A 26,512-nucleotide genomic window follows, 5' to 3' on the forward strand; every position below is an offset into this window, starting at 1 on the left:
CAAAGTAAACTCCAATCTAACCAGTGGAATCGTGTAATGAAGGTGGGGTTTATCATGTTCGTCGGACCGTAACTAATACTTCCACGAGCTCCACGTGTTTCCACGAGAGGTTTTCAATATCTCGCGAACAATTGTGGAAATTAAGGAGTGAGCACACTGAGACGGGCCGTGCCGGGGCACAGCGTCCCCGGCACGCTGAGCCCCGGCACGGCCCATCGCACGGGGCTCATCGCACAAATCTGCCTCCATGCAATTTGTATGGAAGCGGAAATCCGCTGCGCCCCGACACAGTGTGCGATACGCGCATCCGCTTCCATACAAATTGTATGAAGGCGGATTTTTGCGATGAGCCCCGGCCCCCGGCACGCTGAGCCCCGGCACGGCCCGTCTCAGTGTGCTCACTCCTTTATCTATATAATATATAAAAATGGATTTTCAATAGGCTACTTGACCTAATTTTTTTCTTCATGCTAATCGCTTTTTAATCATTCATTTTCACAAAAAAAAACTAATATTTTAATATTTTACACAGTAGAAACCCATAAAAATGTTGATTGAAAAATATGCCTTATAAATGGCGCCGAAAACACTGTCCGCCATAGTGTGACGTCATACGTTTTGTATTTTAGACTCTCTTTATTGAACATTTATACATGGGAGAGCCATGCTTCGGCACGAATGGGCCGGCTCGACCGCATAAATACCACGTTCTCACAGAAAACCGGCGTGAAACAGCGCTTGCGCTGTGTTTCGGCGAGTGAGTGAGTTTACCGGAGGCCCAATCCCCTAACCCCTACCCTATTCCCTTCCCTACCCTCAACTATTCCCTTCCCTTCCCTTCCCTACCCTCCCCTATTACCCTATTCCCTCTTAAAAGGCCGGCAACGCACTTGCAGCTCTTCTGATGCTGCGAGTGTCCATGGGCGACGGAAGTTGCTTTCCATCAGGTGACCCGTTTGCTCGTTTGCCCCCTTATTTCATAAAAAAAAAATTGTAAGCTAAATGTACGAGTCTAAAAGTGCCCAAAAATTATAAAAGAATTAAATAAGAAATTAGAAATAATTTGTAATGTTGAAAACTTTTGGAGAAAAGTTTTGGCCATTTCATTTCCCGTCTACAATAAATGGAGATAATACAGGGTGCAATTAAACCTTCCTGCCAAATTTTTTCCAGGGCTTAGGTATCATTAGGAGAGTCCATTTAACCAAAAAAAATTGGGTGTTATTTTTTTCAATGACATATTTTATCCCATTTAAAATCGTTGCAGAATGGTAACTCGTGGAGCGGGGGAATGTCAACGCGGGATGAGGCGTGCGCGCGGGGGCATGTCACGCGCGGCCGACGCATCGTGTCCATTAATTGTAGTGATTTTTAGGATAACTTTCGGAAGCTATTTCTCAACATTTTAGTACTGAGTGACTATAAAAGAAAAAATACGTGTATTTTTATTTTTAACAAGGATCAATATATAAAAATTTGGCAGGAAGGTTTAATTGCACCCTGTATATAAAACTGATGTTTTATTTGAATTATTCAAGAAAATATATTTTACAAATCTTTCTAGGCTTATTCTTATTATTTATGAACAAATAAACTTACATATAACGAGCGCTATAAATAAAAGATATTAAATTACAAGTATGATGACGTCACATCTAAATCGGAAGTACCGCAAAAGCGTTTTCGTCAGTACAAATCCTACTTTCATAAAATCATATTTTCAAATCGACTTTATTTATCAATCATAAGCTTTTATTTGATGATAAGGGTGAAATACGGTTTCCTAGGCCAAGTTCTACTAGAAATATGCATTTGTTCAATGAAATTGAATATAGGTCAAGTAGCCTATAGTGTTAGTAACGCTAAAACACGAAAACGGCTGAACGGATTGGGCTAATTTTAGTCTTAAAATATTCGTAGACGTCCAGGGAAGGTTTTAAAGTGACACGAAGTTCACCGGGACAGCTAGTAGTATACTAAATGACGCCCGCAACTCCGTTGCGTTAAAAATGTATGGCGCGGGAACCGCTCATTGTTCCGGGAGAGAAAGTATCCTATGTCCTTACCGGGGACTCAAAGTATCTCCATACAAAATTTCAGCAAATTGGTTCAGCGGTTTGGGCGTGAAGAGATAACAGACAGACAATACACACTTTTGCATTTACGAGCTTTTGCCCGCGGCTTCGCTCGCGTTAGCAAGTATTATTAATTTATTATATACAAACTTACATCCCCTATTTTGACCCCTTGGGGGTAGAATTGATCAAAATCCTTTCTTAGCGGATTCCTACGTGAGTCACAATTCTGTGTTTGTGTTGGTAAATCTTAGGATTTACGTTAATGGTATACATTAAAAAAAACGGCCAAGTGAGAGTCAAACTCGCGCACGAAGGGTTCCGTGCCGTTATAGATCAAAAACAGGCCAGAAATTGTGTTTTTGGTATGGAAGGCCCCCTTTAATCTTTATTTTAATATTATTATAAATTATAATATTATCATAAATTATAATATGCTGTATGAAAATAATTTAAATAGGTTAGTAGTACTTATTAAGTGCCTACCTGTTTTGTCTAACAGTTCATTAAGGTAAAAAATTAAGAATTACTCATTGTTTTATTCCTAAAACCAACATTTACTAGTTGACAGTAGTAAAACCTAGCATATACCGAATTGAAATGGTAAATGTTCGAAAAAATCGTCGTATTATTAGAAATACTTACCTTTTCCAACTTGTGTCGGTAAATCCTAAGATTTACACTTAAATCTTAAGATTTACCGAAGTTCGAGCTTTTGGATATAATGGATACATAACTGTGTTTATAGTATAATAAGTTACAACTTTTCTCAAGAGGTATTTTCGTTTGCTAAAGCGGCCATAGCTCGTTTAGATAATCGATTTCTACAAAATTCAAACAAAAGTTTATTTCAGTATCACGAAATAGGGACATCAATTTGTAAGGCATTTTGTTGAGCTTACAGCTGTCACAGTTTAAAGTGAGATATTATACATCGCATTAAAATAACAAGGCAATGACTGTTTATAACCCAAGAGCCAGTGACAGCCAGACTTTCGTTGTTTTATAAAAGCTGAAATACCTGTATATGACCACTACAAGATAATTAGAATGCCCAGAAACTATGGAGTTTTAGGTCGCGGGTACTTCACACTGCCATACTACGAGTACCTCAGAGTCTAATATAATATAAACTTTAAGGGTGTCTGGCAGTGGGAAGCAACTGTCAAATATGTCCGTCAGTGGAAGACGAGATTTTTTACAGTCATTTCGCAATGAAAACAAGATAAAACTTAAAGATAAAGCTTTATACTTTATCGCCTTCGATATCGATTCGATCAGGCAGACCTTCAGAATTGGATACCATAGTGTCTGGTCGTTCTTACCTCTATATGGGTCGTATACAAGCAACTTTCAGCTTTTATAAAATTATGAAAGTCTGGCTGTCCCTGGCTCTTGGGTTATCACGTGTTGGTATTAAATATTAATACTCGTCCGAAATTCAGGAATGTGAAAATTATATTTTGGTCAGATTATTGTTGAAATTCATTTGAGCGTTGATGTGTGTATAGTCGATATGGGGGACGAGGAGCGTCCAATGGCCTTACTAGTTTACCACCTCCGTTACGGTCCATTTTTGTTTATTGTTTTGAATTATAAAGATACAAACTATTATTTTTTATCGGCATCCTTTTGAGAGGTAGGTATCCCTCTCAAAAGGATGCAGATTATTAGAAGCCTTGATACCTTTTTTGAGTCCAAAGCAATGTACTGCTTACTAATAATATAAGTTCCAACTTCCAACGAAGTATCTAAATTAAGATGTTTTACGCATTTGTCACATCTTGATTTTCAGTCGCATTTTTTGACGATAATCAGGGGGTCAATAATCGCTGTTGCCTTGAATCGCATAAACAGCTATAGTAGATAACATACAGAACTAGACCATCCGACGTCCAAGTGACTACTCTAGAACTATCATAATGCATTTTTTTTATGAAATAAGGGGGCAAACGAGCAAACGGGTCACCTGATGGAAAGCAACATCCGTCGCTCATGGACACTCGCAGCATCAGAAGAGCTGCAAGTGCGTTGCCGGCCTTTTAAGAGAGAATAGGGTAATAGTGGAGGGTAGGGAAGGGAAGGGAATAGGGGAAGGTAGGGAAGGGAAGGGAATAGGGTAGGGGATTGGGCCTCCGGTAAACTCACTCACTCGCTTGCGCTGTTTCACGCCGGTTTTCTGTGAGAACGTGGTATTTCTCCGGTCGAGCCGGCCCATTCGTGCCGAAGCATGGCTCTCCCACGTATGCATTATTCAAACTCAGTTCAATAGAACATAGAGACATAGAGTCAGTAAACTACTGCAAATGTTAGAGGAATACCTGTCAGTTCATTATCTAAAGAAAGTCAGTAAAGTAGTGTGTAATATACACGGTGTAACAAAACTACGTAATAATACATTAGAGTTCCTTGTAGAGTTCACTGTGAAAGTGGCAGCGCCGAATGACCAATTTTTTCTTTCTCTTTTTTTTTTTTTTTATGAAATAAGGGGGCAAACGAGCAAACGGGTCACCTGATGGAAAGCAACTTCCGTCGCCCATGGACACTCGCAGCATCAGAAGAGTTGCATGTGCGTTACCGGCCTTTTAAGAGGGAATAGGATAACAGGGGAGGGTAGGGATGGGAAGGGAATTTGGAAGGGTAGGGAAGGGAATAGGGTAGGGGATTGGGCCTCCGGTAAACTCACTCACTCGGCGAAACACAGCGCTAGCGCTGTTTCACGCCGGTTTTCTGTGAGAACGTGGTATTTCTCCAGTCGAGCCGGCCCATTCGTGCCGAAGCATGGCTCTCCCACTTTATAAATCTCCCACTCTTATATCTCTTTTTACACGTTTCTGCAGGGGGCGACCTTAGGTATTCCCATGGTATACTATCATTCATGAAATCAGTAACTTTATAGTACGTTTTGGTACACAAACGTTCTTAACAACTTTTTTTTATCTATTATATTATATTAATTGAGAGATTTTGAACGATTTCTGGGATCTTATTTTAAAGGCGTATGCATTGGCCTTTAAAAGAATTTTTGACTTTAGTAAGTCTAGTCACCGGAATTTCAAGCTTATGTTTATTAGGAGTATTTCTCCCATGGGTATAACATTTTTTCTTGAATTGATATTATATTATATTATTTTTAACATATAATACATTTCATAGGATATATTGAGAAGCAACAGTTAAGAGTGACACTGAAAATTAATAATAATATCAAATTGGATTAAATAATTTAGAGTTTGATATTTAATTAAGTCAGAATATTGAATTTCAAGTAACGACGAACCCGATACGAAATTGGAATATTATTTGACGGACGACGGTAAATCCACTTCTTGATTGCAAGTTTATTAATAATCTCGCAACATTTTGATTTAGTGTAAACCTAATAATATGCAATCGAATCGACCAAGTGCGAGTCGGACTCGCGCACGAATTGTTCCGCACCATTTTTTGCTACCGACCAAAAATACAAAAAAAAGGCTTTTTTCTGTATGGAAGCTTCCATACATGTTTATATAAATTTTAATATTAGTAATAATATTAAGTTTATTATTAATATTTAAATTTGTTGCACCATGGCGGCGCTTCTAGTCACCGCTACCAACGAAATATGTTCAGCTATCATTGTAAAAGTAGCAGCGCTGAAAAAGTTACTTTTTTAACTTTTGTATTGGAAAATTCATGATGCTGGGAACACAAATCACAAAAAAATTTACTCTTTCCTCGCTGCTTAACTTTCACAGTGAACTATCTACAAGGAACACATACACACCCTAAAGTATAATTATCACTATGTTTTATAACATCCTGTAGAGAAGATCACGGTGCCGCGGTGTCTTTTATTTGCGCTCTGTCTCTATACCATAAAGTTAATATACCTAGCGGAATAGAGAAACAAAGGCCTGAGTAAGCGAGATGTCACTATCAGTAACACTGCGTGGTAAAAAGAGACGTGTGATACATGACAGCAGAACTCTTTTTTTAACGTCCAGTCGGCACCTCTCGGCACGATGACAGTTTAAGGTTCGCGCACACTTTGTCGGCGCGTGCAGGGGCGTGCCGGGGCGGGTCGCGAAATGCGCTATAGCACACTATTGCCGGGTCGGGTCGCATCGCATTGACGGATTTTAACGCTCACTGTGCCGGGGCGTGCCGGGGCGGTTCGGCGCGCAACGCATTGACGGATTTTGAGCCGAGGCTTGCCGGGCCGCATCGCATCACATCCGCGCGCCGCTTGCTATAGCACACTGTTGCCGGGTCTTGTCGGGCCGTGTCGCATTGACGGAAATCCGCCGAGCAAAAATCCGCGCCGATGCGCCCCGGCACAGTGTGCGATACGCGCATCCGCTTCCATACAAATTGTATGGAGGCGGATTTTTGCGATGCGCCCCGGCACGCTGAGCCCCGGCACGGCCCGTCTCAGTGTGCTCACTCCTTTAATCTCATAGAATTCATGTTCAATCATGCTTGTATACGTATACGTACACATATTTTTACACACAGACGTAAATCAATTTCGGTTTCGTTTGCCAGCTCGAGATTGTTGCTCTATTCCGCTAGGTATTAACTTTATGCTTTATACATTGCGATTTTCGACTGGTTGAGTCGCCGCTATCAACGGAACGAAGATATTATAATACTAGCTGTCCCGGCAAATGTTGTTTTGCCATATAAAGTATTTCGCCCGTATTATTTTATTGAAGTGACTAATAAGTATGACACCATGGCAATGTCCATCGCTATCCCGTCGCACAAACAATTAATAATGGTCGCCGTCAGTCTCGAGTTGTAATTATTTACTATTATTTATTTAACAAATGCACTCATCAATATAAAAAGTAGCCAGTAGCCGATTCTCAGACCTACTGAGTATGCATATAAAATTTGGTAAAAATCAGTTAAGCCATTTCGGAGAAGTACGGTAACTAACATTGTGACTAGGGTTGCCAGATGTCCGGTATTTAAGCGTACAGTCCGGTATTTTCGAGGCCTGTCCGATAAAAAATAAACGGTCATACCGGACAGAACAATGTCCGGTATTTTGAGGAACGTCGGTGTTACTGGTATTTTTTTTAGAAGCTCCTACCTTTATTTCGATATGTAAGTTATAGTTAGTTTATGGCGACCACAATTTTATAACCCCCCCTCCCATTTGGGGTTGTCCGGTATTTTTTCGTGACTCACCTGGCAACCCTAATTGTGACACGAGAGTTTTATATATAAGACAAGTTTATATCCAGGCAATATAAAATAAAAAGGTCCCTTTAATATAAATATGAGTATATTTACAAAGCAAATAAACTATGCTGAAGATTAACGGCCGTTCCCAATATTTGATCTATCTCTGGTTTTGCCTTACTAGAGATAGGAATAGCTCACATTAGACATTAGAGACATATATTTTATGTCAATTGTGAGCAATTCCTATCTTTAGTAGGGCAAAACCAGAGATAGATCAAATATTGGGAACGGCCGTAAGACAATAAACTATATTTAAGATAAACGGAAGACTTTAATTTCTCGAAGTGTGCCAAATTTTTGTATCGCCTTACTGATTTATCTTGGCATTTGGTTATTTCCGTTTCGTCTCTTGCCAGTATTAACGAAACGCTTATTAACTTTGCCGTTATCTTCAAAGAGAATATAAGATCTTTGTTGCGATTAAAATAACAACTTTTGAAGCTTGAACGTCTATTTTAAATTAATTCTACGAATAAAAAATCTGGGATTTGGCACAGGGACACATTGTAGGAAATAGGAAAGTTGTTAATCTTCTTATATATAAAATTCTCATGTCACAATGTTAGGCCGCGTACTCCTCCGAAACGGCTTTACTGATTTTTACCAAATTTTATATGCATACTCAGTAGGTCTGAGAATCGGCTACTGGCTACTTTTTATATTGATGAGTGCATTTGTTAAATAAATAATAGTAAATAATTACAACTCGAGACTGACGGCGACCATTATTAATTGTTTGTGCGACGGGATAGCGATGGCCGTTGCCATGTTGACATACTTATTTAGTCACTTCAATAAAATAATACGGGCGAAATACTTTATGTGTTTGCCACATAAAACGTTTGCCGGGACAGCTAGTTTTATATAAATGTGAAGTCTATCGTTAAGCGTGCCTATATGCCTATATATGCCTATATATAAGCGTGCCTATATATTATATGTATGTTAGATTTAAGATATTTGTTATATGGGCCTCTGATGCCCGAATTAAATTATTTGATTTGAATTGATTTGATATATACTCAGATTTTAAGTGGAAAAATACATCGAGCTTTATTATATCCCATAAGTCACAACCTGTACATTTTGTGGTACACTTTACGGAAAAACTATCACGCGGCACGCCTATTGTTGCTTTTACATAGTAATTTTTTTTATGTAGATGTGTTATCATCAGTCATCAGTCAGTCAAGGTGTGACGACGCGAGCCCTCACAAAGGTCGGCTTTTAGCTAGTTTAATGTATCCATATTCCATACAAATATAAATACGAAAGTGTGTCTATCTGCCTGTTACAGCTCTTCAAGACCAAACAGACCTGTTTTGCTGAAATTTGGTATGGCGGTACTTCAAGTCCCGGGAAGGGACATAGGATACTTTTCGTCCCGGAAAAAATGTACGAACAGCGCGATAAACGACGTTGTCGCAACGGAGTTGCGGGCGTCATAAAGTGGTAAGCCTGGGGGGTGAGCCAAGATCTTTTCGTTTTCTTGACATAAGACGAGTCGCACGTAAATGTCATATTGACGAACGCTTATGTCAATTCCATACATTTTGATCGGCGATTCTATTTATAAAGAAGCGAAAACGAAAAGATCTTGGCTCACCCCCTGCACACCTCGAATTATGAGTACGTATATATACGTAAAAGTTTTAATTGTGTTAGCGCAAATTGCTCATTAATGACGAAAAGAAAAAAAGAAGGGAAAATTATTTTTAGAAAACAATTACATAATATCATATTACTTTCCTTTTTCCCTTAATTCTTCATTCAATTGTCCCCAGCCGATGTTATAAACTCCAAACGGAGTTTGGATTTTGTAAACACAAAAGTTAGTTAAGGTGACACCGCGTTAAACTAAAAAACCGTGTTGGAATATGTTTTAGATTGCTTGTTTTCTGCCGGCCCGGCCTCTCATAGAAAACAAGAAATGGAAAGGGCGTAAGCGTCAAAATGGTTTTTGTCGCGTAATTTAAAAACGCTTAAATTAAAGTGTATGCTTGAACCAATCTATGTACAAATGGAAGCTTCAATCACTCTCCTCTGTTGGCAAAATAGGAATACCTTTTTTTACTTTGTCTTTTTGATTGATTATTCTGTGTTATAGTTATGCTATTGGTAATTCAAAGACAAGGACATGATGAATACTAACAATAAACTTTAATTTCTTAGCTTTAGTCATTGCTGAGAAAAATCGATATCGCTACAGCCAAATTATCAAGGCGTCGCCTTAAGAGGAGTCCACGCCGCCCTTTTTTCCACACAAACGTTGTCCCCTGTTTCCTCCCTGGATAATGCTAGTAGAGTTATAATTTTTTTCCTGAATATCTACGGCCACTAATACGATGTCCCTATGTTTTCTTTTTTTTCATAATTTAATTATTAAATAAGATATGAACGTCCTAAAACCCAAAAAATGGCCAGATTTTCCGCTGTGTTCAAACGTCCAGAAAACAGATTTGGCTAGATTATACAAAAAAAGCAAAATATAGGAACACAGCTCAAGCCTTTTTTTAATATTTAATTAAAAAAAGTACTTAAATCGGTTGAGTTTTGGAGAAGGAATCAGGGGACAACGAATCGTTGATTTTCTGGATATTCTGCAGCTGTCTCTATCGCGTTCTGCGGTATAGGCTTGAGGTAAGGGAGACAGCTATAGATATTACACGTGCTTTTTTTTCGTTTCTCTAGCCCCTGGTGTATCCTCTTAAAGATAGCGCTGGTAGTCCATTTCCATCGCCCAAATTGTAAAAACCCGACGCCACGTGTGGCTGAATATGGAATATGAATTTACGAAACATCGGTTGAGTTTTCCAATGATTCCAAATCTATCTATCGCAAAGGATATTCGGAACGAAAATAGAATACAAACAGTTTATTCAGCAGGGCTTTTTAGTGTTACGATAAACCAAATCACTCTTCTGAAATGGTGGATCAAGCTATTGCGCTGTACCTATTTAATGTATTATTATATTCAACGCATAATTTAGAAAACTAAGATAGGGCCAGGCCACAACACTGCGTTGCGGCGTCGTATAGTAAAAGCAACATCGCACAGGAATGCGATGCGTTGTTACAACGCAAAACTTTCATCGGAAATCTCGCTGGCGCATCGCCAATTTCCACGATGTGTTCTGCGAGGTTACATCGTAAAAATCTCCGACTAAACGAATTGTTGTGGCCTGACACTTATATACATAAAACAAAGTCGCTTTTTTTTTCCCTTTGTTCCCTTTAATCTTTAAAACTAAGTACGCAACTTTTTGATGATTCTTTCAGTGTTAGATAGCCCATTTATCGAGGAAGGCTATAGGCTATATTTTATCACGCTAAGACTAATAAGAGAATGTGGAAAAAATGGGGGAAATTATTTGAAAGGGCTTATCTCGCGAACTACTGGAGCAATTTTTATTTTATTTGGCACAGACATAAACTTATAATATACTGTCGTATAGACCACTTACACCCGAAAATGCGTGACCATTTTTGATCTGTCAATGTGTGCGTGTGCTAGTGATTTATATTTTACTATCGATAGTATAGTATTTTGCTATCGATAGTTTAGTCCGTTCGAGTTATTTTACCTGAGTGAAATAAGAAATAAATAATATGCAACTTTGACAGATTTTGTATTTCAAATTACCTAATTTGAAATACAAAATCTTCACCTCAAAATCGTCACCTTTTTTGCCAATTAAAATTTATACCTATAAATTTTAATTGGCAAAAAAGGTGACGATTGAAAAGTAGATACACATTTTCGTTTGGAATGATTTTTCAATCGTCATTCGTCGGATATGTTATGACTTATGACATGAGGTTCTTATAGGGGTAAATAATATATCAGAAGGTTGCGTGTTCAAATCACGTCGGGGTCACCAATGAAGGAATAAGGAGAATAATAACACAAGTGCATCCGTTCTATGCCCGAGCCCCGAGCTCGACTGAATGCGAGTGGCGCGCTCCGCCAATAGACTCCTGCGCCGAGCGATAAGACGCTCCAGAAAGAGTTGAACGCAAGTGACTTTTAGCGAAGTGCCAAGTTTATGTATTTTTAATTTTAAGTTTACATTATATTATAATTTGCACAGGTAAGAAAATAAAGGTTTTATTATTACAAATATAGGTAAGTAAGTATTTATTTTACAGGTTTAACGCCACATACTCGTACACATAACACATTATAAAGTTACTTATTTATTACTCAGGTAAAATCTATATTCTGGTAAATCAGCCCTTACATTGCTGCATTGAAAGTAAACGTTGAAAGTAAACAACACACATAGTATATTATATTTTATTCTTAAATTAAATACATATCATAATACTTTTGGGAGTGTCTCCGCTGCCGGCGCCGGCTCCCAAAAATTTCAGTAATAGGAACTACGGTAAGTATACTGCCGGCAGCCGAGATTTAAAACAACGACTGCCGGAGCTGGCACTCAAAATGGGAGCCGGTGATAATGCGTAAAGCGCTAGGTTCCAGTGCCGATATACAAATTTTAAAAAGAAATAATAATTATAATCTCAATTTATATATTCGACTTTATCGACTTCCAAAGGTGAAAGTTTGGTACCTATTTGTTCGGCTGTGGATATTTTAGTTTTTTGTGATGCATTTTCTTAGCTTAGCTTTACCTTAGCTATCTTTTTTCAGCTACCAAAAAGTAAGATTTTGCACCACAGCTACAGTTATAAACTCCGTGGTATACTTCCGAAGGTACTGAACAGAACTTCAGATTCCTTATACATGTTAGAGAGTTTCAGCGTTGCTTAAAGAAGCAAAGATATTGTCTTTAAATGCTACTATTCAGATCACATTTATCAGCATCTTCATCATCACCACCATTAACCCATCCAAGGTTCAAACCCCATACGAGAACCGGTGATCGCGACAACAATAGAATACAATAGCATTTCCGAGAATCCCCGATCGAAGGATTCAAATAATTATGCATCCTTACAATTATTATGACCTTATTATTTGTACTTTTCATAGTCATTTAGCTCAAGTCTGATGTTTTTGATCATTATCCTGTTTGACAAGCGATGTTTGCCAAATAGGCGCCGGCAGCCTATTCGGCAAACATCGCGTGACTTCGGCAAACTTCGGAGTTCGGAAAACGGCGCCGGCAGCCATTTCGGCAACCGGCGCCGGCAGCGGAGGCACTCCCTAATACGTTTTATTACAATTATTTTCAACCGACTTCCAAAAAGGAGGAGGTTAGACGCTCGGCTGTGGATATAATATTTTTTATGTATGTTCAACGATTACTCCGCCGTTTGTGAACCGATTTGAAGGTAAAGACAATAGTAATATTATACTTAAATGAACTAAAATGTATTAAATAATCCTTATTCTGTACTCAGTATTTCTGTTCTCAATCTTCATAATTTTGAAGTCGGTACCAGTCCTATTAATAAGTATAATATAAGTTGCAGTTATACCTATTCTGTCAGAGAACTGTCTATTATATTATTGAAAGCTGCATTCAATGAGTATTAGATTCAAGTAACTGATCTGTGAAACCTTGATTTTATACTAGGTCAAAAGATATTTATTACTTAAAAATAATCGTTAAAATAAGATACTTAATATGTCATTTTTAAGGTGATAAATTTAAAGGTAAATGATTTTTATTATAGTTTTATGTTATTGTAAAATATCGATAAGCATATCGATAAATTTGATTCAAGCACTAGCGTATATTATGTAAAAAGTTTTAATTAAAAAATTTTCTTCAAAATTTGTGTAATATAAGAACAATAGTAACTTTAGTTACGCAAAATATGAAAGTAAAAGGGAGGATTCATAATATTTTATTTGAAATAGAGAGCTAAAGACAGAATAGAGCAAAAATAAACACATCGTAGCAATTAGGACATGAAGATTAATTACCTGTGAAATGTATATTTTTCAGGATTATTCTTATGATTTACACTGCAAACAAGTACAGAACAAGTAACCATTTTTAAATATAATAATATTTATTAAAAATAACAAACAAATTGAACAATATATTGGAAATACCGAAAGGGCATAAAAACGATTGACGACTTTTGACGACCTGTCAAATAAAAGTTGTTACAATTTTCATTAGACTGCCTCTCTCTTTTCATCTTGTTATAATTCCATAAAGGATTTTCTTCTCTCTCGCACTCTTTGTTGGTCTATGCATTATAAGTTTATGGGCACAGATAATATTAATCATTTTTTCAGTGGCTATATAATATTTTATACCCGTGCGACGCCGGGGCGGGTCGCTAGTATTTTACAAAATGTAATGTTGCTCATGGTATATAAAGGAACGCAATATATATACGCATATATATATATATATATATATATATATATATATATATATATATATATATATATATATATATATATATATATATATATATATATATATATATATATATATATATATATATATATATATATATATATATATATATTATATAGTATATGCTAGTAGCGTCATCTGCTCTACCTCTACGTATCCCTATTAAATTGTTAAACTTCTATTTTATTGATTTTACATTGACGTAATTGTAATTACTTGCGTGTTTGGTCTTTAACATTTTTTCTGATATGGCATGAAAGCTATAAACTTTATTTTATGGAATAATAGTTCATTTAAGTTTTACAAAACATTTCACAGGTTATTCTGAAGTAAAAATCTTCTGAAATAAAAGAAGTTACATATTTATGAAAATATCTACGGTGTCCATACGATATGTTACACAATGTTTTGTCCTCGTCTCATATACATAGAGAAGTGCCTTGACAGATGTCATATCCGCAAAATATTATATTCCAATATTATATAAAATATCAGCCGCGGAAGTTCCGTCGCCTATGTGTACGCCAGGACGCGCGGCTTGGCAGCTACAGCGCGAGATTACAAGCAAATATAACGATTTATTTCAATAGCGGCGCAGTCGCGCTGTCATTTACATTTTTTGTGCTGAAGACAGTGTACCTATTTAGGTTTATTCAGAACTACACGCGTAGATGCATTTCTAAATTTGTATGGATTTACAGATTTGCGAGACATCTCACGCTCACGAAATCTGTCAATTCAGTACTTTAGAAATGCATCTACGCATCGCGTTGCGGTCTGAATTGACCCTTAGATTTAAGACACTACGCATTTACACGATGTTTTCGCATTCACGCCTCCGTGTTTTGTTCTCCTCAATCAATACTACGGTAGTAAACAGGAGTTATGTAGTGTATAATAGACCCGATGTAACATGGCAGACTGCCAATCACCTGAAAGCTGTCATATAGACAGTGGCATATCTGCTAAAGGCCAATGGGGCGCCGCCTGGGGCCCTCAGTCTCTGAATAACGATTTACAGTTGTTTTGCAGCTATTTTTAGGGCAACTATGAGATAGCAATTAGATTTTAACTTGCAAAAGATAACTGGCATGTCAAACCAAATACGCCTCTTATCAAGGGGCCTAGCCAACATAAATTTACGTCTTGCGAGTTGCATCGCTACTGCAGCTGGGGTCCTACTTTATTTTTAGTCCCAGGATACTCGGCTACGTAGCTACGCCACGGCATACAGACCGCAGGCATGGAGCCGCGCTTGTAAAAATAATCAACGCACCGGGTTATTGCAGATGTTACATTTTGATTTAGACGACCTATTTTCGAGATTAGAATTTAATATTGTGAAAACGTTACATAAAAAGTTAAAATAGACACGAAATAAAATGTATAGATATACTACTGTTACATCGCTCAATCTCGAAGAAAACTTTGCCTTATTTTGTCAAGAAGCAAAATATTACAAACGTAATTCCCAATTTTGTAACTTCATTATCATTTGTCCCTTACCTATTGATAAAAAGATGATACAAACGTTATTGTTGAAAATGTTTTTTTATTTTCTGTCCAGACACCCAGACACTTTTCTTACGTGTAAAAGACGGACAAAACACTGTATAACTGAAAGGTTTGGTACATAGTGTAAATATTTTTGTTTTATTAGGGGACTAAAATATAATCTCTGATATTTCCTTTGCACAAAAAAATATCTAATTATTATTACTAAACACACGGTGTAAAAACCATTCAAAACTTTAAATTCAAAAACCCACAAAAGAGAATATAAAATATCCAATATAAACTCTTAATGTAGAAGTATAAGACCTTGGGAAAATTTCAAATCATTTAGAATTGAAGACATCGGAGACGACACACTACACTTGGAGCACGTTTGTTCACTTCAAGCGATATATAGTAGGACACCGGAAGCGGTATTTAATGGGACACTGGAATTTCTCCTGTCCAACATGTCCACTTGTTCGCTCTTTAGAGGGTTTTATAAAAATAGACGACCAAAATGGGTTCCTATTGTGCTACTTACTACTAGAACTCTGAGAAATAATGTTCAAGGCATTTACAACTAAATTTTCAATACGCTATAATATACAGGGTATAACAAATCTAAGTAACAATACTTTAAGTTTGTATGTTCCATATATGGAGTTCACTGGGAAAGTGAAAACGGGAAAGAGTTACTTTTCACTTCTGTATCTATGATAAATGCACCAACATCCTGAATTTGCTCTAACAATAATTAAAACAAGTAACTCGACCTTCAACGCTGCAATTTAAAACTTTTACAGTGAACTTTAAACAGGGGGACTCATACTCACCCTAAAGTCTAAAGTTTCTCTCACTTAGTTTCGTTATCCGCTGTATAAACGACACAAAACATTATACACCCAAAATAAGAGAGTACTTTGCATTGGGAAGACTCTCATTCCTAAAGGAATACTTGAACATCCTTTCTGATATTTAACAACACGATAATAAAGCTTTTTAGGAAATTCCTGGGCTTTTTGCGGACGGAAAGGGTCAAGTATGTGTACTGCTCGTTTGACAAGTCCATTTATAATATTATGCTATATATCATCCAAGAACTTGATTCAGAAGATGGCGGATTTACGTTGTGTTCCGAAATATAACTCAGTATACAGGCCAGTGCTCTTAAGGTTATGTATACGACGCTATATTGTATTAATAACTCCCACAGCGGTTTCGGTGACGGTGGCCAATTTCATTGAAACCAAGCCTGTTACGCAGGTGTAATTTTATAGTGCCCAAGTGTGTGCGCAGTACACAAGAGCACTCTCTATTTATTTACTCTCATAATCCAGTGGGACGGACGACCGACACGACGAGCGATAGAGCAGGCTCTGGACAGACTTTTACATGCCCATCCGACGCATAGATCATCTTACTTGTCAAACAATCAGATCAGCCTATGTTGCCCTAATCAAAATTGGAAATAATGTTACCAACGAGGCAATCGAACCCACGACCTCCGAGTCAAGAGCCACGCTCTAAACTACTCGACCACGGAGGCGTTTATTAAACTGGTATGCCACAATATTGTACTTGTGAAACAAATGTGACGTATAATATGTGATTAAAAAATGTACTGGCCAGAATATTTCGGATTGAATCAACAGTAAGGGTGATGGTGTCCACAGCCGCCGTCCACCGAGAACGAGATTACTTTGGGCCGATAAAATGCCACTGTATGACATCCATACTTACTTACTAATATTATAGATGCGAAAGTGTGTCTGTCTGTCTGTCTGTTACCTCTTCACGCCCAAACCGCTGAACCGATTTTGCTGAAAATTGGCATGGAAATATTTAGAGTCCCGAGAAGGGACATAGGATAGTTTTTATCCCGGAAAAGTGTACGGTTCCCGCGCGATAAACGAATTTTGGCACAACAGACGATTTTTTCCGATGATGTTTTGCGTTGTGACAACGCATCGCATTTCTGTGCGATGTGGTTTTTACGACACGACGCCGCAACGCAATGTTGTGGCCTGGCCCTTAGCGTGGTCGGTACCTAAAAAGTAATATCCGGAGGTCGATGCTCGATTTACAGACAAAAGCACGTACAATTTTTTTCGTAACATTTTTCTCGTACGAGCTTTTCATTATCTTTCATGTTTTTCTCGCGCCGACGAAAACTGCTATTTATACCGTTACACAAAAATACTCTCATATTTTTAGATGTTTTTTGCTTAAGTAATAAAAATACTCGGTTTCAAAGTATTTTAACAATATTCATGATTTATATTTTCAACCATTATTAAAAACTATGTGAATTTTCGCTATTGTAATTCTAGCTAAAATTTTGATTGAATGTGCATTTTTATTCACCTAAGAGTAACTAGTAACTATTTAAAATAATTAGAATTCATTATTATTTAATTAGTATGCTTAAAAAAAGATGAATTGATTAACTTAGAAAATACAGGAAAAAAAATTGAAATAGATATAATTCTAGTAAAATGTCTACACACAATACACAACGTTTTATTACTTTAAATATTTTTGTTGCCAAACAAAGACACAAAATTGAACAGCTATGTAGTATGTATATTGTATAATATATTCTAATATATAAAAATAAGTCGGGTTTTCCGGGAGTTATAGCGTCAGGACGGTTTTGCATTCGTTGGAAAGGTCTCGGGCTCCGTGAGGTCTATAGAAAAAAACAGAAAAAACTTAAGGAGAACAGCAGGAAAACAGGGAAAATCATTTTATGGCAAAACAACGTTTGCCGGGAAAGCTAGTATTTTACATTTCGACGTCACATTTTGACATATTATAATGTATATAACTAGATGACGCCCGCAACTCCGTTGCGCCAAAATTCATTTATCGCGCGAGAACCGTACATTTTTCTATTTTTCTCCAACAAAAATGAACCTTTGTTCTCTACTAGGGTTCAAAGTTTTTTTTTTAATCGTGAACTGAAGAGCCAAGAGGTAACAGACAGACAGACAGACATAATATACTATTGTATATTTTTATTTTTTAATGAGCTTTTTGCCCGCGGCTTCGCTCGCGTTAAGTAATTTTTATATACAAACTTTCATCCCCTATTTTAACCCCTTGGTTTGGAATTTATCAATATCCTTTCTTAGCGGATGCCTTTGTCATAACATCTACATGCATACAAAATTTCAGCCCGATCCGTCCAGTGGTTTGGGCTGTGCGTTGATAGATCACCATGTCAGTCAGTGACCTTTGAGTTTTATATATAAAGATATTCAGACGAACAAAAGTATAATTTAACTAGAAAACTAACATTTTAACAGGTACCTGAATTTTCATTAGAATGAAGTTCAGCCAATCAAAAGCGGGCATTCACCCTGTTATCAGACGAACTCATCTCAGGATATTTTGGGAGATTCTCTGATTAAAACAACGTAATGAAGTAATTTTATGAGTTGAAAAGTTACGGATTTGAATCCAGCTTTACTAAAATAAGATTTTGTTTGCGGTCTTTGTGTTTGTCACGCTTACTTTAGAATTATTGTCATGTTTTAGGAAGACTACCCATAGTCTTCCTAAAACATGACAATACGGCAATAAAGGCCCACCTTTATCTACGTGTATAAGTGGTCAGTATATTTTAAGATGCGACCCTGAACTGTGTCTTGAGACCGAGATACATCTAGAGTACTGACTGTTATACAAAAGTTTTGGCGCTGCTAATTTTATGTCTATAGAGACAAAAGTTTTTCGTGACGTGACTTATAATAGCTATCGTGAAACATAATATGGCTACTGCCATTTTTCTGTGTCTTTATAAGAGTTAATTTTTTTCTAAAGATAACAAAATACAGTGCGAGCATTTTTACATAGCTCCTAGACTAGACCGTGGTGCCATCTCAAAATATTTTGCCTATAGAAAAGATATCGCAGCTATAACGTTCTAACAGAACAGAATCGGGGCTCTGAACACCGTAATTCAACATTTTATTTCGATGTCATTGGGCATTGTCTTCGGGGAGCAATTCTAATTTTCCGAACAAAATTGAAGACGTGAGTGGAAGAACCAGGTAACTAACATTTTTAACATAAGAATAATTACTCATTTTTTCCTTATAATTTAAACAAACCTAGTAATTCATTTTTTGTATAAAATAAAATCCACATTTTTTGATTTCAAATCATTTTCCCGGCCCTAAAACCTCCATTTATGCAAAAAAAACCGGCAATTTTTTAACTGTTACATACCTGCTTCTTCCACTAACGTCTTCAATTACTTTCCTCTTTTGCCGATTAGATCTAATTTTTATGTTTCGTAGAATTTTAATTCTGTACTTTTCCCTTATGGCTTCGAGGCTTGTTTTTATTGTACAATCATTTTGCTTAAGGTTAATACAGAGAACTAAAAAATAATTAGACTGTAGAAATTGCCATCCTTTTTCGGCATAAAATTATCCCATTTTCTTTCCAGGGACACAAAGTACAAACAAAACAAATAAAAGTTCAAAACAGACAGACACAAATTTTATTACATAAAAATTATTAGATTTAGATAATATTTTTAACGACGTTTTCTAATGTTCACTATTATATTATATGAACTACTGCTGTTTATGAGGGCTATTTTAAGCATCAAGTACCTAGTTACTACTACTAGTTTAAAAAAGTGATTTCAAATAAGTATTTTTATTTCGTGTACCAATGCAATGTATTATGTACTATCAGAGAACTTGATCCTATGCAGATGGCGGATCTAACTAATTTGGTCGCATTAAGACAAACCCATCCGACCGATCACAGCTAACATTGACTTGACATAAGCCACATGACGTAGGTCCGTCAACTGCCTAGGAATCAATTTCCTCGATGGCACCTATTATGAGTTTCCGATCCTTGCGGCGACCGACAAAAATTCAAATAGAATGTCACTTGGTTCATTTGCTCTAGAGTCTATGTCACTACAAAGCGGCGGCAGCATGGGTGGCTAGACCAATATCGGTAAAAAATTAAACCTATAGCCTAGTTCATAATGTGACATTTTATTTGAACTTAAGGCCATCCCCCAAGCAAACGACCTTGGCGCTGCCTTGACTATACATTTGACGCGTTGCCGAGCTCGCACAAAAACCATGTTTTTTTTACTTATATCTCTACTACCTTTTACTCTAACGGCCGTTAACAATTGATATAAAATATATGTCTCTAATGTCTAATGTGAGCTATTCCTATCTCTAGTGGGGCAAAACCAGAGATAGATCAAATATTGGGAACGGCCGGTACTTTATAGGCACTCCAATAGTTCAAAATTGATTAAAAAAATTCAAACGGGGAATATGTAGTTAATGAAATTGCCTATCTATTGTCGTGTCACGTGTGTTTTAAATAAACGTAATTTGTAAATACTAGGGAGACACTGAATATATGCTTGAATTTAAATAAATTGGTATTACTTCGGAAGCTGATATCATGAGTATAATAAACAAAAATAGAAAATTAATAACGGGGAAAGGAATGTTGATATGCTGAAGATTATTGCTGTATTTTTATTATAATTTTGTAGCTTTCAAATTATGAGTTAATAATAATAATAGCACCCACACCGGTTTCGGTGACGGTGGCCGGTTTCATTGAAACCAGGCCAGTTACACAGGACCAGGAGTAATTTTATAGTGTCCAAGTGTGTGCGCGGTACACAAGAGCGCTCTCTATTGAATAGTCCTTTACTCTCATAACCCAGCGGGACGGAAGACCGACACGACCGGCGAGAGATCAGGCGCAGGACCGACTTTTTACATGCCCATCCGACGCATGGATCACCTTACTTGTCAGACAATCAGGTGATCAGCCTGCATTGTCCTAACCAAACTTGGAAATAACATGTTTCCAACGCGGTAATCGAACCCACGAACTCCGAGTCTAGAGCCGCACTCTATACCACTAGACCAGGGAGGCGTATGAGTTAATGAGACTCTAAAAACGGTAAATTACGGCATGTCCGTAGGGGGAGCATCTTAAGTAGGTCGTGGTCGCTTGCCGCAAGGATCGAAGGTCCCCTTTACAATGATTAACGAACCATTATCAAATTGGGATTGTACGTACTTCAATAAGGAATATCTCATTAATGAACTCGAAGGTCAAAATCGATATTTATAATCTCGATCTCAATACACAAAGTTTGGACAGTCTTTGTTCCTTGTTATCGATTTCACTAACAATCGAGTCTAAACTTCGAGTCGAATTTCATTACATTTTATTACCTTTTCGCCCTTTTCAGACTTTTCAAATGTTTATTAGATTTTTTTTATTAAATTTTGAATAGGCTCACAAATCAAATAAAATATACCAGCGTCCAGCTGGCTACGAAATACGAAAGCTATTCTTTAACACTGATAGGTTTTTTTTTAATGTGTTTAACTGTAATGTTAGTCTGATGGCTATGATGCGAGCGGGGATTCCCAAACTGGGTTCTCCTGAATCTTTCTTGACGTTTTTCTTCGAGTTTTATTACCATTTTTTTTTAGTTCTGTCGTCTAGGCCAGTTCCAGTTAGCCTCCTTCAGTCAGTTTATTGAATTTAGGATACCTTCTACAAATAAAGAAAAAATACAACTCCAGTATAAAATTTTCAACATTTTTGCGATGAACTATACTTCTCATACAAGATAATATTTCTCTAATATATAAAATTCTCGTGTCACAATGTTAGATAGCGTACTCCTCCGAAACGGCTTTACTGATTTTAACCAAATTTTATATGCATATTCAGTGGGTCTGAGAATCGGCTACTGGGTACTTTTTATATTGATAAGTTCATTTGTTGAATAAATAAAAGTTAATTATTACAACTCGAGACTGACAGCGACCATTGTTTGTGCGACTGGATAGCGATGGATGTTGCCATGGTGACATACTTATTTAGTCACTTCAATAAAATAATACAGCCGAAATACTTTATATATATATATCACATTTATACACCTTATTAGTTCAATTTCGACGGGGTTTTGTTAGTGAAATCCGCACCCTACACAAACCTTATTCGTGACCCTAGTCCCTAACCCTGTCCAACAATAGTACCCTTAGGACCCTTCAGCTGACAAAAGGTGACCATAGAATATTTTAGGTGGCCACATAATATAAGATGTTCCTTGATTCCGTATTTGAGGGCGACTTGATAAGGTGTTAGTGTTACGAATTGTTTAATTTTTAGGGTTCCGTAGTTAACAAGGAAACCTTAAGTATAGTTTCGCTCTGTCCGTCCGTCTGTCTGTCTGTCCGTCTGTCTGTCTGTCCGTCTGTCTGTCTGTCCGTCTGTCTGTCCGTCTGTCTGTCTGCGGTTTTGCTCAGACACTATAAGACCTACAAAGCTGTAATTCGGCATGAATGCACATAATTATTAATGATGCCGACAAAATGGTATATAAAATCTTTAAAAACTATTTTTCATGGTACCTCCCCTACACATCAGGCGAGGATTGGGGTATCGTTGGATAGGTTTTTTTTCAAATATTACGAGTATTGATTCATTTACTGATTTAGGGATCCATTTGTGAAATGTGAAGTTTTAAAGTGGAAAAATAGAGTCCAGTGTCCTCCTACCACAATGTGAAAAAAATCACAGGAGTAGGAAATATGCTAAATTCAAAAGGAAAACTATGACGGCTAAGAAGACTTCATAAGTTAGTAATAGTCGATCAACTAAAAAAATGTATTCAGTGAAGTATAAAGGAACTTTTTGTTCAAATTCTTTTGAACATAACTGAGATGATATTGATAGTAGTGTAAAACACGTTATAAATGTACTTACAACATTCATTGACCATAAAAAAATATCAAAAACAAGCTCTACTACGGAACCCTATATTGCGCTTGGCTACGCATTTGGCCGGTTTTTAAATATAGATATAAGATATTGTACATTATAGCTTTGAGTAGATTTTGAATTTTGATGCAGTCTCGATAGTAATAATATGAAATTACTAGCTGTCCCGGCAAACGTTTCTATGCTATATAAAGTATTTCGCCCGTATTATTTTATTGAAGTGACTAAATAAGTATGTCACCGTGACAACGTCCATTGCTATCCCGTCGCACAAACTATGGTCGCCGTCAGTCTCGAGTTGTAATAATTCACTTTTATTTATTTAACAAATGCACTTATCAACATAAAAAGTACCCAGTAGCCGATTCTCAGACCCATTGAATATGCATATAAAATTTAGTTAAAATCAGTAAAGCCGTTTCGGATGAGTACGATAAACAACATTGTGACACGAGAATTTTATATATATTAGAGATAGAGATTGAGCAGCATCATAGCCGTTGTAGGGGTTGTCCCCTACAGGTGATAAATGTTGAATTGGGATGATAGTGTTGATGCTGATGCTGATAGTGATCCTGATGCTGATGATAGGTGTCAAATAATACGCTCTTGATGCTTAATAATGCTCTGTTTTATTTTGATTCCATTGTTGCATGTTTATACAAATAAATTGATGGTACGGCACAACGTGCGAGTTCATCGAGACGCTGAACCGTACAGCCGTTCTGTTTAGACAAAACTCTCTGAATACTTTGGACATATTATTATGAAAAACAACAAAAGTTCGAACTCCTTCAATGAATAATATTACGCAAAGGTCAGATCAGAAGGCGCCACTAGCACAGCAAACAATCCGACCAAAATCCGACAGTTTTGCCCGTATCAGAATATTGACAAAAACCTTGTCAAAATATGTCGAAGAAAACTTTTTGTATACCGCCGTCGAACATGCCGTCGCGACGAAGAGACGGAACCGAAAGGAGTGTGGAGTCGGAATCTATCATCAGTGACCTACGTAGTGAATTATCACAATTGAAAAGTAATAATTCATTATGTAGGTCACCTGACGCCGCATTCGTCAACTGTCGTCGAGGCGCACAGGCAATCACGTTTAGCCCGTCAGCATTATCGGACGAGTCAACAAACACCGCCGCTGCTGCCCCCGCCCGCGTTCCCCTCCCGGTTGCGCTGACGCCGAGTTCACAAGCGACTCAGCAAAACTACACGACTGTTGCTGGTCACCCCGCACCTCCCACGCGGGCGAAAACTAATGGGAGAATGAGAGCCGCAAGGCTCCGGAGAGTCGCAAGACTAAGAAGAGCCGCAATGCTACAAAGAGCGTGGAGCGTTCGTGGAAAGTGAAGTCTTCTCGGCCTGGCAAGGACGAGAGCAGGGGGTGCGATGAGGAGGGCTTCATTCTGGTGGAGAGGAGGAAGAAGAAGCCCGCCACCCGCAACCATCGCAGCACCGCTCCATATGTACCTGAGCTGCGTCTGCGGAGCCTGCCCCATATCCCGCCTGCACTGGTCCATGGAGGTCGAGGACGTCGTGGACTACATCCAGAAGAAGACGACACTGCGCATGCACGACACACCATGTTCACAAAAGTGGTGATCTGATCATGGGATCCCTGAGTAATCGAGGGAACTCCTCAAAATTTATATTAGGGAGATCGCAGACGACAGACTTTTTGTGCGATCGAGTCTGCGGCGCCCATAGTACGGTCGGCATGGCGCGGCCATGCCGACTGTATGGGCACCGCAGACCATATGGTGATTTTGGTTTTATGAACGTCCTAAGCATATCGCACTGCTATTACAATAGTGTCGTAACTCGAAATGTGTCGAATTTGATATTCGATCATTAAAAGATAGATCATTTCTTTCTCTATGCGTCAATAAGAAGATGATTCGGAAAAAGGCACCATTAGATAGGAAAAATTATTTAATACTTTTTAGTTCATATTATAAGGATGTTATTATTGTTTAAACCTTGGAAGTCGGTTTTAATTTTTTGTTAAAAATAAAGATTTCACAAAAACTTTTTACTAGCGGACAAAGAAAAGTAAAATTTTTAAAATACTTTACATTTTAAAAATTTTACTTTTTAAAATGTAGAGTAGTAAAAAGTTGTTTTTAATTTTAATTCCATAGAAACACACAGTATAAAATGTAATGAGTAGTAAGAACTGTTTTTTTAACGAACCACTTAAAATTATGTCCGCTTGCTATTATTTTTGCTCTTCACAAAATTATTTTAAGATTCACGAGTGCAAATTGCAGAACGTTTAAATTTTAATCAGCTTATTTAAATTATGCATTGCTATTTAATGTGTTTTAGTATGTTTTAAAATGTATATTAACGATTTTTTCTTACTTTTAATACCGAAACGAAGCGAGATTCGACGCATTTAAAGATTAATTGAAATGTGGAATAGCGATTAGCGTCGTCGTCGCGTAACCTACTTAGTACTTATCTTATATCTTTAAACGAGCAATTCTTGTATATATATATATATATATATATATATATATATATATATATATATACACCTATATACATCGTCTATCGCTATCCCGTCCCACAAACAATGGTCGCCGTCAGTCTCGAGTTGTAATAATTTACTAATCATCTTTAAAGAAGCAATTCTTGTACTATATATAATATATATTTGGAATCTTATATCCTTAAACGAGCAATTCTTGTATATGCTATGTATATGTATATATATATGGAATCTCGGAATCGGCTCCAACGATTTTCATGAAATTTAGTATATAGGGTGTTTCGGGGGCGATAAATCGATCTAGCCAAGAATCATTTTTAGAAAATGTCATTTTATTCGTTTTTATCGAATACCGAGCAAAGCTCGGTCATGTAGCTAGTTAATTATTATAACAGATACTATAGATATATATATTATAATATATTCCAGATAATCTAGAAATATTCTAAAGAATGTTTATCTGAAAATAGTATCTACAAGAATCTTTTGAACTAAGAAATAAGAATCTTACCACAGGCCCAGATTTTCGTCAGCCTAACAAAACTTTTATATTACTCAAGCTTTTCATATATAACGAGAGTTTCAATATAATATCTTTTCCTTTCCAAGAACTTGCATACAGATAATAAAAATGTATGCCAATTTTTTCCTGAAAATTGACCCTCCGACTTTCGAATTTTTGTAAAGAATGGGATACCTCATACCAGAAAATTTCTAATCATAAACTTTTTAATAAGGGTATCAACATCGACTGCGACGCCACAATATAATGATCATACAGCATACAGTATAGTAACTCAACCGACACAGAGACTTAAGTTTTGTGAAGCCTTACTAAGAGATGCTATAATATTTTAATATACTTTTTTTGGGTTCCGTACCCAAAGGGTAAAAACGGGACCCTATTACTAAGACTTCGATGTCTGTCCATCTGTCTGTCTCCAGGCTGTATCTCAAGAACCTCTGAATAGAATAGCTATGGCTTCTGAAATTTTCACAGATAGTGTATATCTGTTGCTGCTATGACAACAAATACTAAAAGC

At 37.0% G+C, this 26,512-nt stretch overlaps 1 protein-coding gene across 2 annotated transcripts in view; it reads right to left on the reverse strand.

Annotated features, from left to right (window-relative positions):
• Positions 1–26,512, reverse strand: part of LOC121729648 (arrestin homolog) — a 139,430-nt gene that overhangs the window by 103,481 nt on the left and 9,437 nt on the right. The window contains exon 2 of one of the 2 annotated variants that reach the window (XM_042118221.1): positions 18,823–18,824. The exons of the other annotated variant lie outside the window; for it this stretch is intronic. Within the exon in view, the coding sequence (XP_041974155.1) occupies positions 18,823–18,824 (2 nt within the window). The remainder of the gene's footprint in view (positions 1–18,822; positions 18,825–26,512) is intronic. 2 annotated transcript variants of the gene reach the window in all.

Source organism: Aricia agestis, chromosome 8 (assembly GCF_905147365.1).
Source record: "Aricia agestis chromosome 8, ilAriAges1.1, whole genome shotgun sequence".
Classification (NCBI taxonomy): domain Eukaryota; kingdom Metazoa; phylum Arthropoda; class Insecta; order Lepidoptera; family Lycaenidae; genus Aricia; species Aricia agestis.